Here is an 18707-nt window from a genome sequence, read left to right as displayed (position 1 = left end):
GTCTACCACTGTTGGTGTACACACAGATCAACATAACCTACAATCTACCACAAACAGATCAACATAACCTACAGTCTACCACTGTTGGTGTACACACAGATCAACATAACCTACAGTCTACCACTATTGGTGTACACACAGATCAACATAACCTGCAGTCTAACACTATTGATGTACACACAGATCAACATAACCTACAGTCTACCACTGTTGGTGTACACACAGATCAACATAACCTACAGTCTACCACTGTTGGTGTACACACAGATCAACATAACCTACAGTCTATCACTATTGGTGTACACACAGATCAACATAACCTACAGTCTACCACAAACAGATCAACATAACCTACAGTCTACCACTATTGGTGTACACACAGATCAACATAACCTACAGTCTACCACTGTTGGTGTACACACAGATCAACATAACCTACAGTCTACCACTATTGGTGTACACACAGATCAACATAACCTACAGTCTACCACTGTCGGTGTACACACAGATCAACATAACCTACAGTCTACCACTGTTGGTGTACACACAGATCAACATAACCTACAGTCTACCACTATTGATGTACACACAGATCAACATAACCTACAGTCTACCACTATTGATGTACACACAGATCAACATAACCTACAGTCTACCACAAACAGATCAACATAACCTACAGTCTACCACTATTGATGTACACACAGATCAACATAACCTACAGTCTACCACAAACAGATCAACATAACCTACAGTCTGCCACTGTTGGTGTACACACAGATCAACATAACCAACAGTCTATCACTATTGGTGTACACACAGATCAACATAACCTACAGTCTGCCACTGTTGGTGTACACACAGATCAACATAACCTACAGTCTACCACTGTTGGTGTACACACAGATCAACATAACCTACAGTCTAAGACTATTGGTGTACACACAGATCAACATAACCTACAGTCTACCACAAACAGATCAACATAACCTACAGTCTACCACTGTTGGTGTACACACAGATCAACATAACCTACAGTCTACCACTATTGGTGTACACACAGATCAACATAACCTACAGTCTACCACCGTTGGTGTACACACAGATCAACATAACCTACAGTCTAAGACTATTGATGTACACACAGATCAACATAACCTACAGTCTACCACTATTGATGTACACACAGATCAACATAACCTACAGTCTACCACAAACAGATCAACATAACCTACAGTCTACCACTATTGATGTACACACAGATCAACATAACCTACAGTCTACCACAAACAGATCAACATAACCTACAGTCTGCCACTGTTGGTGTACACACAGATCAACATAACCAACAGTCTATCACTATTGGTGTACACACAGATCAACATAACCTACAGTCTGCCACTGTTGGTGTACACACAGATCAACATAACCAACAGTCTACCACTATTGGTGTACACACAGATCAACATAACCTACAGTCTAAGACTATTGGTGTACACACAGATCAACATAACCTACAGTCTACCACAAACAGATCAACATAACCTACAGTCTACCACTGTTGGTGTACACACAGATCAACATAACCTACAGTCTACCACTATTGGTGTACACACAGATCAACATAACCTACAGTCTACCACCGTTGGTGTACACACAGATCAACATAACCTACAGTCTACCACCGTTGGTGTACACACAGATCAACATTACATAATCTAAATCTTACCATTATTTGTAGGTGTTCCATACTTCATCCCACTAAGACGACTAGATTGTGATGAAGAAGAGCTCAACATTCTAACACCATACCGTACATCCTTCTCCAGGTTGCTGATGATGTATTCTGTCTTTGCTGTGGATGGGATTACCTTCATCTGTTCTTGTCCTATAGAAAAATGATTCATATTTGCTTTGCATACAAAATAAACTAAACAAAAGCAATGATCAAAATATAATTAATTTGATTGCTTTTATATGGATATACTGGACATCCCTACACTACACAATGTTGTCTGTGTACCAGTCATCCCTACACTACACAATGTTGTCTGTGTACCAGTCATCCCTACACTACACAATATTGTCTGTGTACCAGTCATCCCAACACTACACAATGTTGTCTGTGTACCAGTCATCCCTACACTACACAATGTTGTCTGTGTACCAGTCATCCCTACACTACACAATGTTGTCTGTGTACCAGTCATCCCTACACTACACAATGGTGTCTGTGTACCAGTCATCCCTACACTACACAATGTTGTCTGTGTACCAGTCATCCCTACACTACACAATGTTGTCTGTGTACCAGTCATCCCTACACTACACAATGTTGTCTGTGTACCAGTCATCCCTACAATACACAATGTTGTCTGTGTACCAGTCATCCCTACACTACACAATGTTGTCTGTGTACCAGTCATCCCTACACTACACAATGGTGTCTGTGTACCAGTCATCCCTACACTACACAATGTTGTCTGTGTACCAGTCATCCCAACACTACACAATGTTGTCTGTGTACCAGTCATCCCTACACTACACAATGTTGTCTGTGTACCAGTCATCCCAACACTACACAATGTTGTCTGTATACTCACCACTACACTGATCCTCCTGTTTATATTTTGTAGGACACCATGTAATAGTAAAACTTATGACATATGGCTGTTTGTTGTTGCATGTTGAAGGATCCCAATCCACCCGTAGACTGTTATCTCCAATACTGTCCTCTACAGTGAACTCTGGTGTAGTTGGTGCTGTAGAATAATGATATCAAATTACAATAAAAAAAACATAACACATTGAAATAAAAAAGTGACAACGTAAACACAGCTCTCAAGCATGACAACACTGGTATCTCATTAAACAGTGCCTTTACTTTCAGTGACAACGTAAACACAGCTCTCAAACATGACAACACTGGTATCTCATTAAACAGTGCCTTTACTTTCAGTGACAACGTAAACACAGCTCTCAAACATGACAACACTGGTATCTCATTAAACAGTGCCTTTACTTTCAGTGACAACGTAAACACAGCTCTCAAACATGACAACACTGGTATCTCATTAAACAGTGCCTTTACTTTCAGTGACAACGTAAACACAGCTCTCAAACATGACAACACTGGTAACTCATTAAACAGTGTCCTTACTTTCAGTGACAACGTAAACACAGCTCTCAAACATGGCAGCATTGGTAAGTCCATCCCTAATGACTGACACACCAAACAGGTACGTTGTGTTGGATGTCAGAGACAAAGTTTGGGAACGTGTGTAGGAGCCTGGAACATCCACCTTCTCTAAATCACCCTGTCAACAAGATATGGTAATATACAGTAAAGTTTGAGCTACCTCTGATCATTTATCATTTACTGTAATATAGATAAAACAGTGGAATTTGAGCTACCTCTGATCATTTATCATTTACTGTAATATAGATAAAACAGTGAAGTTTGAGCTACCTCTGATCATTTATCATTTACTGTAATATAGATAAAACAGTGGAATTTGAGCTACCTCTGATAATTTATCATTTACTGTAATATAGATAAAACAGTGGAGTTTGAGCTATCTCTGATAATTTATCATTTACTGTAATATAGATAAAACAGTGGAGTTTGAGCTATCTCTGGTAGTTTATCATGAATTCAAGGACCTGTTAAGTATAGACCAGTGTACCATGGACCTGTGTACCAATATGACCTGTATACCATGGACCTGTGTACCAATATGACCTGTGTACCATGGACCTGTGTACTGAGGACCTGTGTACCATGAAGGACTATGGAATCACAGTATTACAGACTGTGTTCAGATTGTACTTACAATACAGCTTTGTTGTGAACCAAGCTGCTTACAATAAACCACACTGAAACTGATGAGGGAGTCTACATGCCAAGGGACAGTCCAGGAAACATTGTAGAGTGAATTATTACGCTCCACCATAACAACAGGTAAGGAAGTACCTGAAATACAATAAAAATACACAATTTATAACAATACAAATTCCATATGTAAAGAATTTGTTGTTATTAATGTTAAATCAAAACCTGTTAAAATTGTCCAGTTGAGGATTAAAGAGGCCTTCAAATCTTTCCCAAAAACGTACAAAAAATTGTCAGTGTTTCACCAGAAATATCCATAACAAACTATCACTGTCAAAATCAGAAAAGGCCATGTTGTTTTCTTCAGATCAGTCAGAAAATGACAAAATGCACAACAAGGGGCCATTTACCTGTGTTACTTACCTGTGGTGTTGATGATGAGACTGGAGTGGTGTGGTGAGTACCTGTGTTACTTACCTGTGGTGTTGATGATGAGACTGGAGTGGTGTGGTGAGTACCTGTGTTACTAACCTGTGGTACTGATGATGAGACTGGAGTGGTGTGGTGAGTACCTGTGTTACTTACCTGTGGTGTTGATGATGATGAGACTGGAGTGGTGTGGTGAGTACCTGTGTTACTTACCTGTGGTGTTGATGATGAAACTGGAGTGGTGTGGTGAGTACCTGTGTTACTTACCTGTGGTGTTGATGATGAGACTGGAGTGGTATGATGAGTACCTTTGTTACTTACCTGTGGTGTTGATGATGAGACTGGAGTGGTGTGGTGAGTACCTGTGTTACTTACCTATGGTGTTGATGATGAGACTGGAGTGGTGTGGTGAGTACCTGTGTTACTTACCTGTGGTGTTGATGATGAGACTGGAGTGGTTTGGTGAGTACCTGTGTTACTTACCTGTGGTGTTGATGATGAGACTGGAGTGGTGTGGTGAGCACCTGTGTTACTTACCTATGGTGTTGATGATGAGACTGGAGTGGTGTGGTGAGTACCTGTGTTACTTACCTGTAGTGTTGATGATGAGACTGGAGTGGTTTGGTGAGTACCTGTGTTACTTTCCTGTGGTGTTGATGATGAGACTGGAGTAGTGTGGTGAGTACCTGTGTTACTTACCTGTGGTGTTGATGATGAGACTGGAGTGGTGTGGTGAGTACCTGTGTTACTTACCTGTGGTGTTGATGATGAGACTGAAGTGGTGTGGTGAGTACCTGTGTTACTTACCTGTGGTGTTGATGATGAGACTGGAGTGGTATGATGAGTACCTTTGTTACTTACCTGTGGTGTTGATGATGAGACTGAAGTGGTGTGGTGAGTACCTGTGTTACTTACCTGTGGTGTTGATGATAAGACTGGAGTGGTGTGGTGAGTACCTGTGTTACTTACCTGTGGTGTTGATGATGAAACTGGAGTGGTGTGGTGAGTACCTGTGTTACTTACCTGTGGTGTTGATGATGAGACTGAAGTGGTGTGGTGAGTACCTGTGTTACTTACCTGTGGTGTTGATGATAAGACTGGAGTGGTGTGGTGAGTATCCCTTATTTGTAGCTGCACTGATAGAAACATTGTAGAGTTTGTCACAAAGAAGCCTCAGGTTGACTGAATTGTTCTCTGTGTTTTTAACAATAACCTCTGTAGCTATTCCTCCCGGAGAGAAGTGAGCATAGGACACCATGTAATTTGTGATCACACCATTCCTGTCCACCTCCGGTAGAGACTGAAGCAATAAACAACAAGCATCAACTTTAATATCCTTTACATTGCAGAGTAATCAAATAGGTATCACTCACCTAGTTTTATTTGTAAAACAAATGTATTAATGATTTCAAATACAGAATCGATAAAATATCCTCAATTTATTGACAAATAACTTGGAATAATGCGATATTTTTCTTCGTTATCAATTAATTCATCACAAGACATAAGAGGACTGACTCTGTGTCTTTCCTGTTTGGAAATCCTTCAGGAAAATAAATATCCATGAATAGTTTTTTGAAGTGTTTGGAGGTAAAGTTGAAGCATAAAAGGCCAGATAGAGTCTGAATAGGTCATCTCAACACTTTGTGTCATAGATTCAAAAAATAAATTACAGATTTAAACAATATTATCTTTCATCAATACAAACCTATGTAATAGCACTTGGGTTTTTATAGTGTGATACCAGAAACTTTAAATATACAAAGTTTTATTTCAAATTTGTACTGTTACATTTTATTGTGAAATCAATGGAACAGTTTAAAAGAGACCTTTAGTGACCACTGATAAGTATCAGTCTGTTTAAGTTTTTATTTTTATAACATGTACCTGATGCCACGTAAACAAAGAATGTGTTTTTTGAAAACGTAATATTGATCAATCATAGTAACCACGGAATATGATTGTCATAAAACACAATATCAAATGAATTATAGTAATATGGCGGGTGAAAAAGGGACAGGTTGTTAGATCAGAGAAGGAGGAAGAAAGTAATTAAAAATATATTGGAAAGAGATATATCAGCAAATAGACGACCAGACCACACTCAGTGGCTGGATTTCAAAGAGAATGAAATGTGTGGTGATGTCTGTGTGAGGGTTGCTGGACAATAGTGTGTGGATGCAAGGTCCATTTAGTGTAATTAATTGATAGATGCAATCTGGAACCTTAAACTGAGAGTGGACATCAAAAAGGCTTTATTCAGATAGGTTAGTCCCACCTCTTCCATATACAACTGACCAATAGGATAAGAGAATTGAGCTTGTGTAGGAATGACAGGAGACTGTCTTGGTATATTAGATGAGATAGATAGAGAGATCGAGAGAAGCCCGGACACATCAGAAAAGTGAGAGAGAGATCAGAAGGAGAGAGATACAACATTGCTGTACAAGATAGCAAAACGGAAGCTACAAATAAAACCGAAGTGGAACAGTATATCTGTCTTATCCGTATGTTAATTTCCCTGTGGCACATCAAACAAGAACAATGTAGGGCACACGGTCACAGTAACGACGGAATATGGTTTTATAAAACACAATATCAACTCAATTATAGTAACCACATAATATGGTTTTATAAAACACAATATTAAATAAATTATAGTAACCACATAATGTGATTTTATAAAACACAATATCAACTCAATTATAGTAACCACATAATGTGATTTTATAAAACACAATATCAAATAAATTATAGTAACCACATAATGTGATTTTATAAAACACAATATCAAATAAATTATAGTAACCACATAATGTGATTTTATAAAACACAATATCAACTAAATTATAGTAACCACATAATATGGTTTTATAAAACACAATATTAAATAAATTATAGTAACCACATAATGTGATTTTATAAAACACAATATCAACTCAATTATAGTAACCACATAATGTGATTTTATAAAACACAATATCAACTAAATTATAGTAACCACATAATGTGATTTTATAAAACACAATATCAACTCAATTATAGTAACCACATAATGTGATTTTATAAAACACAATATCAAATAAATTATAGTAACCACATAATGTGATTTTATAAAACACAATATCAAACAAATTATAGTAACCACATAATGTGATTTTATAAAACACAATATCAACTAAATTATAGTAACCACATAATATGGTTTTATAAAACACAATATTAAATAAATTATAGTAACCACATAATGTGATTTTATAAAACACAATATCAACTCAATTATAGTAACCACATAATGTGATTTTATAAAACACAATATCAACTAAATTATAGTAAGTACTGATTAGGTTTTTTATCAAACACAATCTTACTACAAGATCTACTTTGATAGAATTTACCTTCCAAAATACTGTAGTAACAGTTTCAGCAGGAGTCTCTCTTTTCTGGGCACAGAGCTCTACAGACTGTCTGTATGCCACGATTTCAGGGGCTGTTCTAGGAACTAGCAAGTGAAACAAGTGGAATAAGATGAAAATCTACTGATGATTGAGCAGAGCACTGGATTCTCTCAAGCACGGATCTTGAGAAGAAGATTTTAAAAACTTTTAGTCAGTCTGACCCCTTTTGGTTTTGTCCATCAGTTCCTTAGGGTCAGCCAGGGTCAACATGTGCACTCTATCTACCTGTCATCCTACGCTAATAATTCAAATCAAGTTTGGATTTATTTTCAATTGACAAAAACAACTTATGCTCAAAAGTGTAATGTTCCTACTTATACTATAGTAAACTTGCTTCCCTCCTTAGGATGGGAAGTAAAACCCAAAATTACACAAAAAAAAACAAGAGTGCCGTCGACACAATAAAACCGCCACATTGAGCAAGTTTTATGAAAATCTGATGATTAGTTTAGGAGGAGTTGCGTTCACAAGGCTCCACTATGAGCAAGCTACAGATACAAAGTTGAAAATGGCATAAATCTTACAAAACTTAACGAACAAAAAAGTCACCCCTTCATGCACATCTACCCACTGTAGTAGTGACATTGAGCAAGTTTCATGAAAATCTGATGATTAGTTTAGGAGGAGTTGCGTTCACAAAAAATGGATGTACAGACAGACGTACTGACGTACGGACAGACAGACAGAGAAGATGATGCCAATATACGACCGCTTTTGGCGGCGTATAAAAAAACCCCAGAAATTTCATTTAATCGATTTGGCGGATTCAGATATCCCGTACTGTAGTGTGATAATATTTCTGGTTTCAATGGACGAAACACAAAACTTGGAAGTAAGATGTTGGCTTCTGCTGTCACCAATTGGAAAATTAACACTACAATCTCTATTCCAGAGCTTTTTATCACAAATGAAACAAAATATTGATCCATGAGAACAAGCCAAATTAAGACAATAGCAAAATGTTACATGTGTAGCCTTGTGAAATTAAGCAAGACACCCAGAGGGTCTATTTCACTTACATGGATATTCTGCCATTCACATTAAATTATATCAAGAATTTCCTGAAGGAGATATTCTGAAGCTTCAAATCAAAATGTAATAAAATTTCTTCATCCAAACAGATGAAGCATACTTATTAAGATATTCACCTCTATTTCCCCTCCTTGTCCCCTGGATGATCTGATGAGCAGTTTATGCAACACTTACCTCCCATAACCCAAATTTTGATGAAATTTTTTCATTCTTACAAAAAAAAAGAATTTTTAAAAATTGCTACATATCCTTTATTTGTCTTATCTCCTTGACCCATGTGTTCACCGATGCCAGTCAGTTAATCTTAACCAATTTTTAAAAATTGCCACATATCCTTTATTTGTCAAACTAAACATAATACAGTTTGTTGATTTTAATGAAACAAAGAAAACCTGATTATTTAAACAAGAAGAAATCATTTCAACAAAAGAAATATAGATGACATACTATCTTGGTCTGTACGAATGTGAATAGTGACTGGGTCACTCCGGTAGCCCTTAACTTCTGTAACTCTGCCAGGATGGACAGTGATAGTGAACTTGTACTCAGTGTAAGGGGTAAGCTGACAGACAGTCGCATTGTCTTCATCAGTCTCCACCTGATAAAATAACATATACACACTTGTTATAATAATCATTTCATAAAGATTACATTATAACAAAGGGGCATAACTTTCCAAAAAGGGGAGATAACTTATATTGATATAGATTTTGCACATTCAGAATGTATAATGATTATAGCCAGTATCACTGAAATAAATTCAATAGTTTAGGAGAAGTATATGGAACATCCTTGCATCTACAGCTACAGATGGACGGACAACCTGATTCTCAGTATTACCCCCATACCCCCCAACCCCTTATCTCCTTGACCCATGTGTTCACCGATGCCAGTCAGTTAATCTTAATCCCAGTAAACCAATACCCTAAAGGCTCTTTATCACTCAAAAAATTGTCATTTAAAGAAAAAAATTAAAGCAGAAAGGACAGATGGAAAATAATCACTTCACCATGGTATAAGGACACTTTGTCTACAATTAATGAATACAATTCTATACATTGACTCTGGTTTGTTGATAACTAAACAGACTACAATGGTGGGTCTAGATGATCTGTTTCAGTCACAAACATGTGACGGGTAGGTACTAGGAAAAAAACTCAGTACAAGTACCGGTATACTGGTACACTTCTTGCTTTTTCATTCTGCTGATTTTTTTCCATCCACATATAAGCGACACTGGTATATAAACCGCACGCCCAAATTACAAGGTAAAAAGGTGCTGCTTATAATCCCAAAAACATGGTTTAAAGAAATGCTATACCGTTTTATTCTGTGATGGATCTGCCACAGGAAAGTACTGAATTCTGTAGTACTTCAATCTAGATTTAGCAATGTTTTTGTCATACGTCCAGGTCAGTAATAAACAGGTACTCTTGTCTGTATAGTGTTGTTGAAATGATTCCACAGCTGAGGGTTTAACTGAAAAACATGAAAACATGAAAACAACATTGACCAACTACATATCTAAGGTGTACAACATGCTGTTCTCAAGACAGTCTCACACCACAGACAAGATATCCCAGGTACAATACCTGTGTAGGATAATTCTCACACCACAGGCAAGATATCCCAGGTACAATATCTGTGTAGGATAATTCTCACACCACAGACAAGTATCCCAGGTACAATACCTTTGAAGGATAATTCTCACACCACAGACAAGTATCCCAGGTACAATATCTGTGTAGGATAATTCTCACACCACAGACAAGTATCCCAGGTACAATACCTGTGTAGGATAATTCTCGCACATCAGACAAGTATCCAAGTTACAATACCTGAGTAGGATAACAAACCTATACAAATCATATGACATGAATTATACAATGCCATTACTTACCATTTTCACTTCGTAATTTTGTGATGAACTTTCCTGTGATGGTTTGTTTTTTTTGCTTGTTTGTGTTAGTCACATTCACTCGGAAATATAACATAGCTGTATCGATGTTGTTATACCAGGTACATTCTTTTTTGTTCACCATATCTGGGCATTCGATATAAGCTCCATTATACCTTAAAAGGAAGAAAAGATTAAAGTTCCTGCATCACCGTAGAATTATATAACATATACCATGGAACTATCACCACCTTCACCATTTAGTTCAGAGAGATAAAAAGTGGGCGACAGTTTCATGTTGAAATGTAAGTGTTCTCTAGCGTAATTCCAGTACAGACGAACAAAACCCAGGCAAATATAAAACTGTGCACAATAACTATAAGATAATTTTTATACCAAACAACAGATTATAGGGGAATCTCATCAAAATTGGGCACCATACAAATATTGTATAGCACTATATCAAATTAAATGGTGCACCATACAAATATTGTATAGTAGTATATTAAATTCTATGGTGCACCATACAAATATTGTATAGCACTATATCAAATTAAATGGTGCACCATACAAATATTGTATAGCAGTATATTAAATTATATGGTGCACTATATTCTTGACAATTTTGAAAACTCATCAAACCTTTGTCTTTCTCTCAAAATGAACTTATGTGATCCAAATCTTGGTTTTTGTTGTGATATGAATGGTACTGAAGCCTTATCTTATTGGGTAAGAAGCGTATGGAACTCCTGGACCGTGAAGAAGCGTGTTAAACCCCTGGACCGTGAAGAAGCGTGTTAAACCCCTGGACCGTGAAAAATTATTCTAAATACTTTCTTCAATTTAAAACATTATCACAAAAGTGCTAAAGTTTGATTATGCCAAAATAAGTATATTTATCGATATTTGACATTTGGCCCCATCTTGGTTATACAGATAAACAGAATGTCAATTTAAAACTTACATCACTATATTAACATCAATAGACTTCATGTGGCGGTATGGGGGAAGGTTCAACGTACAAACCAACTTCACTTTCCAATTGTGCCAGACACATTCAATATCATCTACTGATTGTAAAGGATCTACAACAGAAAAAAACACATTTTCTACGATATACAGCCCAAAAGATGTTATTTAACACTTCTAAAGTCTTTAGTAAAAACCAGATCTGTCATCCTGAGGATAACTTATATATCCTATACAGAGAAAAAGACCTCTTTGTACTAAATTTGGTCAAAACTAAAAGTCAAAAACAATTGAAAATTAATTAGAGGCCAGGATTGTGTTACCATAGTAACCGTTTCTGAAACATCTATTGTCTCCTACAACAGATTTTAATTTGTTATACCATTCGACCAAAGTCAAATAATACAATCAGTGGAATGAACAAGGAGTATTGGCCATTTTTAGTAAAATTTGTTTATAGTTTTCAGTTACCACGGCAACCATAATTTCTGAGAAAAAAAAGGAAAAAAAAACATATTGCATGTTAAAATGCAGTGTTAAACAAAGATATGAACCAAACTTTGAAGTCAATTAGATGCTTGGAAAACAGTTATTTCTCAAAATGGATAGCCGGAACAAATTTTTCATTTTTTTTTATATAAAAGTGGGATAACTCTCTGAAAAAGGGGGAAAATGCAAAGTTACTTCAGAGGGCACATCTCCAAACTGTACTAATCATTCCCACAAAATTTCAAAAAGATCTGTTGTTTGTCCAAAATCAGACGGAGGGATGGACAGACAAGGTGATACCCCCCCCCCCACCCCTCCCCCCCCCCTCCCCCCCAATCCCCTCCATCTATGCCGAACTTGCACAGGGTTATAAATACATAATTATTAACAACTTCTACCATCTAAAGTACAACATAGGATGTTATTTACCAGTTCTATAGTGTACAATACCAAATAGGATGTGATTTACCAGTTCTATAGTGTACAATACCAAATAGGATGTGATTTACCAGTTCTATAGTGTACAATACCAAATAGGATGTGATTTACCAGTTTTATAGTTTACAATACCAAATAGGATGTGATTTACCAGTTCTATAGTTTACAATACCAAATAGGATGTGATTTACCAGTTTTATAGTTTACAATACCAAATAGGATGTGATTTACCAGTTCTATAGTTTACAATACCAAATAGGATGTGATTTACCAGTTCTATGGTTTACAATACCAAATAGGATGTGATTTACCAGTTCTATAGTGTACAATACTAAATCGGATGTTACTTACCAGTTCTACAGTTTACAATACCAAATCGGATGTTATTTACCAGTTCTATAGTGTACAACACTAAATCGGATGTTACTTACCAGTTCTATAGTGTACAATACCAAATAGGATGTGATTTACCAGTTCTATAGTTTACAATACCAAATAGGATGTTATTTACCAGTTCTATGGTTTACAATACCAAATAGGATGTGATTTACCAGTTCTATGGTTTACAATACCAAACAGGATGTGATTTACCAGTTCTATGGTTTACAATACCAAATAGGATGTGATTTACCAGTTCTATAGTGTACAATACCAAATAGGATGTGATTTACCAGTTCTATAGTGTACAATACCAAATAGGATGTTATTTACCAGTTCTATAGTTTACAATACCAAATAGGATGTGATTTACCAGTTCTATAGTGTACAATACCAAATAGGATGTGATTTACCAGTTCTATAGTGTACAATACCAAATAGGATGTGATTTACCAGTTCTATAGTGTACAATACCAAATAGGATGTTATTTACCAGTTCTATAGTGTACAATACCAAATAGGATGTGATTTACCAGTTCTATAGTGTACAATACCAAATAGGATGTGATTTACCAGTTCTATAGTGTACAATACCAAATAGGATGTGATTTACCAGTTCTATGGTTTACAATACTAAATAGGATGTTATTTACCAGTTCTATAGTGTACAATACCAAATAGGATGTGATTTACCAGTTCTATAGTTTACAATACCAAATAGGATGTTATTTACCAGTTCTACAGTTTACAATACCAAATAGGATGTTATTTACCAGTTCTATAGTTACCAGTTCCAGTTCTATGGTTTACAATACCAAATAGGATGTGATTTACCAGTTCTATAGTGTACAATACCAAATAGGATGTGATTTACCAGTTCTATAGTGTACAATACCAAATAGGATGTTATTTACCAGTTCTATAGTTTACAATACCAAATAGGATGTGATTTACCAGTTCTATAGTGTACAATACCAAATAGGATGTGATTTACCAGTTCTATAGTGTACAATACCAAATAGGATGTGATTTACCAGTTCTATAGTGTACAATACTAAATCGGATGTTACTTACCAGTTCTACAGTTTACAATACCAAATAGGATGTGATTTACCAGTTCTATGGTTTACAATACTAAATAGGATGTTATTTACCAGTTCTATAGTGTACAATACCAAATAGGATGTGATTTACCAGTTCTATAGTTTACAATACCAAATAGGATGTTATTTACCAGTTCTATGGTTTACAATACCAAATAGGATGTTATTTACCAGTTCTATAGTGTACAATACCAAATAGGATGTGATTTACCAGTTCTATAGTTTACAATAACAAATAGGATGTGATTTACCAGTTCTATGGTTTACAATACCAAATAGGATGTTATTTACCAGTTCTATAGTGTACAATACCAAATAGGATGTGATTTACCAGTTCTATAGTGTACAATACCAAATAGGATGTTATTTACCAGTTCTACAGTTTACAATACCAAATAGGATGTGATTTACCAGTTCTATGGTTTACAATACCAAATAGGATGTGATTTACCAGTTCTATAGTGTACAATACCAAATAGGATGTGATTTACCAGTTCTATAGTGTACAATACCAAATAGGATGTGATTTACCAGTTCTATAGTGTACAATACCAAATAGGATGTTATTTACCAGTTCTATAGTGTACAACACTAAATCGGATGTTACTTACCAGTTCTATAGTGTACAATACCAAATAGGATGTGATTTACCAGTTCTATAGTGTACAATACCAAATAGGATGTGATTTACCAGTTCTATAGTGTACAATACCAAATAGGATGTTATTTACCAGTTCTATAGTTTACAATACCAAATAGGATGTGATTTACCAGTTCTATAGTGTACCAAATAGGATGTGATTTACCAGTTCTATAGTGTACAATACCAAATAGGATGTGATTTACCAGTTCTATGGTTTACAATACCAAATAGGATGTTATTTACCAGTTCTACAGTTTACAATACCAAATAGGATGTTATTTACCAGTTCTATAGTGTACAATACCAAATAGGATGTGATTTACCAGTTCTATGGTTTACAATACCAAATAGGATGTGATTTACCAGTTCTATAGTGTACAATACCAAATAGGATGTGATTTACCAGTTCTATAGTGTACAATACCAAATAGGATGTTATTTACCAGTTCTACAGTTTACAATACCAAATAGGATGTTATTTACCAGTTCTATGGTTTACAATACCAAATAGGATGTGATTTACCAGTTCTATGGTTTACAATACCAAATAGGATGTGATTTACCAGTTCTATAGTGTACAATACCAAATAGGATGTGATTTACCAGTTCTATAGTGTACAATACCAAATAGGATGTTATTTTCCAGTTCTATGGTTTACAATACCAAATAGGATGTGATTTACCAGTTCTATGGTTTACAATACCAAATAGGATGTGATTTACCAGTTCTATGGTTTACAATACCAAATAGGATGTGATTTACCAGTTCTATGGTTTACAATACCAAATAGGATGTGATTTACCAGTTCTATGGTTTACAATACCAAATAGGATGTGATTTACCAGTTCTATAGTGTACAATACCAAATAGGATGTGATTTACCAGTTCTATAGTGTACAATACCAAATAGGATGTTATTTACCAGTTCTATAGTTTACAATACCAAATAGGATGTGATTTACCAGTTCTATAGTGTACAATACCAAATAGGATGTGATTTACCAGTTCTATAGTGTACAATACCAAATAGGATGTGATTTACCAGTTCTATAGTGTACAATACTAAATCGGATGTTACTTACCAGTTCTACAGTTTACAATACCAAATAGGATGTGATTTACCAGTTCTATGGTTTACAATACTAAATAGGATGTTATTTACCAGTTCTATAGTGTACAATACCAAATAGGATGTGATTTACCAGTTCTATAGTTTACAATACCAAATAGGATGTTATTTACCAGTTCTATGGTTTACAATACCAAATAGGATGTTATTTACCAGTTCTATAGTGTACAATACCAAATAGGATGTGATTTACCAGTTCTATAGTTTACAATAACAAATAGGATGTGATTTACCAGTTCTATGGTTTACAATACCAAATAGGATGTTATTTACCAGTTCTATAGTGTACAATACCAAATAGGATGTGATTTACCAGTTCTATAGTGTACAATACCAAATAGGATGTTATTTACCAGTTCTACAGTTTACAATACCAAATAGGATGTGATTTACCAGTTCTATGGTTTACAATACCAAATAGGATGTGATTTACCAGTTCTATAGATTACTATAACAAATAGGATGTGATTTACCAGTTCTATAGTGTACAATACCAAATAGGATGTGATTTACCAGTTCTATAGTGTACAATACCAAATAGGATGTTATTTACCAGTTCTATAGTGTACAACACTAAATCGGATGTTACTTACCAGTTCTATAGTGTACAATACCAAATAGGATGTGATTTACCAGTTCTATAGTGTACAATACCAAATAGGATGTGATTTACCAGTTCTATAGTGTACAATACCAAATAGGATGTGATTTACCAGTTCTATAGTGTACAATACCAAATAGGATGTGATTTACCAGTTCTATAGTGTACAATACCAAATAGGATGTGATTTACCAGTTCTATAGTGTACAATACCAAATAGGATGTGATTTACCAGTTCTATAGTGTACAATACCAAATAGGATGTTATTTACCAGTTCTATAGTTTACAATACCAAATAGGATGTGATTTACCAGTTCTATAGTTTACAATACCAAATAGGATGTGATTTACCAGTTCTATAGTGTACAATACCAAATAGGATGTTATTTACCAGTTCTACAATGTGCAGCACATTGCAAAACTGAAGTGAAGTTTTTCTAGGATACCTACAATCAACAGATACAAGCTGGCCTCCAACTGTTTTCTCTACAATGGAATCACCACTCTTGTAACAGTAATATGTCCCCTCATCCTCGATCTGCATCTGCTTCCTTATAGCTCTTGTGCTTTCATTGATTATGGTCGAATTGACCTCCTTTCCATTCTTTACAAAGTATAAATCAGACGAGTTTACATTTTCCAACGGCTCATCTAGTGCACAAATCAGGTCGCTTGTCTCATTGATGTAATAAAATGGATCATGTGGCAAAAAGGCTGAAAATAAACATAATACTTCTGATGTTTCATGTAACACATAAAAAGGATCAATATTATCACAACATTAACACAGTATATGATTTAGGTAGTCTCACACTGGCAGGGAGCCCAACATTTTGGTAGGGAGAGTCTCACACTGGCAGGGAGCCCAACATTTTGGTAGGGAGAGTCTCACACTGGCAGGGAGCCCAACATTTTGGTAGGGAGAGTCTCACACTGGCAGGCAGCCCATCATTTAGGTAGGGAGAGTCTCACACTGGCAGGGAGCCCAACATTTTGGTAGGGAGAGTCTCACACTGGCAGGGAGCCCAACATTTTGGTAGGGAGAGTCTCACACTGGCAGGGAGCCCAACATTTTGGTAGGGAGAGTCTCACACTGGCACGGAGCCCAACATTTTGGTAGGGAGAGTCTCACACTGGCAGGGAGCCCAACATTTTGGTAGGGAGAGTCTCACACTGGCAGGGAGCCCAACATTATGGTAGGGAGAGTCTCACACTGGCAGGGAGCCCAACATTTTGGTAGGGAGGGTCTCACACTGGTAGGGAGCCCAACATTTAGGTAGGGAGAGTCTCACACTGGCAGGGAGCCCAACATTTTGGTATGAAAATTATCTCACACTGGCAGGGAGACCAACATTTTGGTATGGAAATTATCTCACACTGTTAAGGAGTCAAACCTTTTGGTAGGGAAATTATCTCACACTGGTAAGGAGTCAAACCTTTTGGTAGGGAAATTATCTCACACTGGTAAGGAGTCAAACCTTTTGGTAGGGAAATTATCTCACACTGGTAAGGAGTCAAACCTTTTGGTAGGGAAATTATCTCACACTGGTAAGGAGTCAAACATTTTGGTAGGACATTTGTTTCCCAATTATTTTCAATGTTACCATTAAACTTACATCCACATTTACAACAAATGAAGCATCCTACGGAGAGGTGCAGCAAACAGCCAATCACGGTACAGACGAGACCTATAGTCCCCATATTGTTGGAGAATCCAGGCATCCTTTGTCAGCTCACTGTTACTTGTTAAAACCTCACAGCTATACAGTCGTACATCTGTACAAACAACAATAAGGATACACAATAAAGTAGAAAGATCAGGCTTTAGGAACAAATAGGTACATGAAATAATATCATCTCACCAACTCCCACCCCCCGCAAGAAATCAACTAATCATACTCACATGCAGCTTCATAATATGTCCCAACTATTCTAACTCAATATCCTACTCCAGCTAGAACAAGCAAACTTAACCAGTCTCTCAAAATATCCTGTCCTCACCTGAGCTGGAACAAGCAAACTTAACCAGTCTCTCAAAATATCCTGTCCTCACCTGAGCTGGAACTAGCAACCCAAACATATCCTGTCCTCACCTGAGCTGGAACTAGCAACCCAAACAAGTCCCTCTCTACATCCTAAATCTTATCTATCCAGTGGAAAGTGGTTTTCATACTATCGTAAATCTTAATAAGTAATAAAGGGTGATCCAACACACCTAATGTAGACCTTAACGGTATAGTCTTCGGTCGGATTTGTGTGGGATTCAATAGAGTTCTTTACTAAGAAAACGTGATAAAAAAAAAAGGA

General features: G+C 36.2%; 1 protein-coding gene across 1 annotated transcript in view; it reads right to left on the bottom strand.

Annotated features, from left to right (window-relative positions):
• LOC132556362 (mucin-2-like) overlaps positions 1–18061 on the bottom strand; it is a 31579-nt gene extending 13518 nt beyond the window's left edge. The window contains 12 exon segments of the mRNA XM_060220771.1: positions 1730–1888; positions 2604–2762; positions 3161–3317; positions 3834–3973; positions 5339–5561; positions 7660–7763; positions 9199–9349; positions 10073–10230; positions 10652–10824; positions 11613–11733; positions 16851–17114; positions 18017–18061. Coding sequence (XP_060076754.1) covers positions 1730–1888; positions 2604–2762; positions 3161–3317; positions 3834–3973; positions 5339–5561; positions 7660–7763; positions 9199–9349; positions 10073–10230; positions 10652–10824; positions 11613–11733; positions 16851–16944 — 1639 coding nt within the window. The 5' untranslated portion in view covers positions 16945–17114; positions 18017–18061.
• Positions 18062–18707: the final 646 nt, after the last annotated feature.

This window comes from Ylistrum balloti, unplaced genomic scaffold, assembly GCF_031769215.1.
Source record: "Ylistrum balloti isolate Yb309-2 unplaced genomic scaffold, AGI_CSIRO_Ybal_v1 Utg369650, whole genome shotgun sequence".
Classification (NCBI taxonomy): Eukaryota; Metazoa; Mollusca; class Bivalvia; order Pectinida; family Pectinidae; genus Ylistrum; species Ylistrum balloti.
Note: the sequence above shows the minus strand (reverse complement) of the source record. Positions and strands in the feature narration are given on the sequence as shown.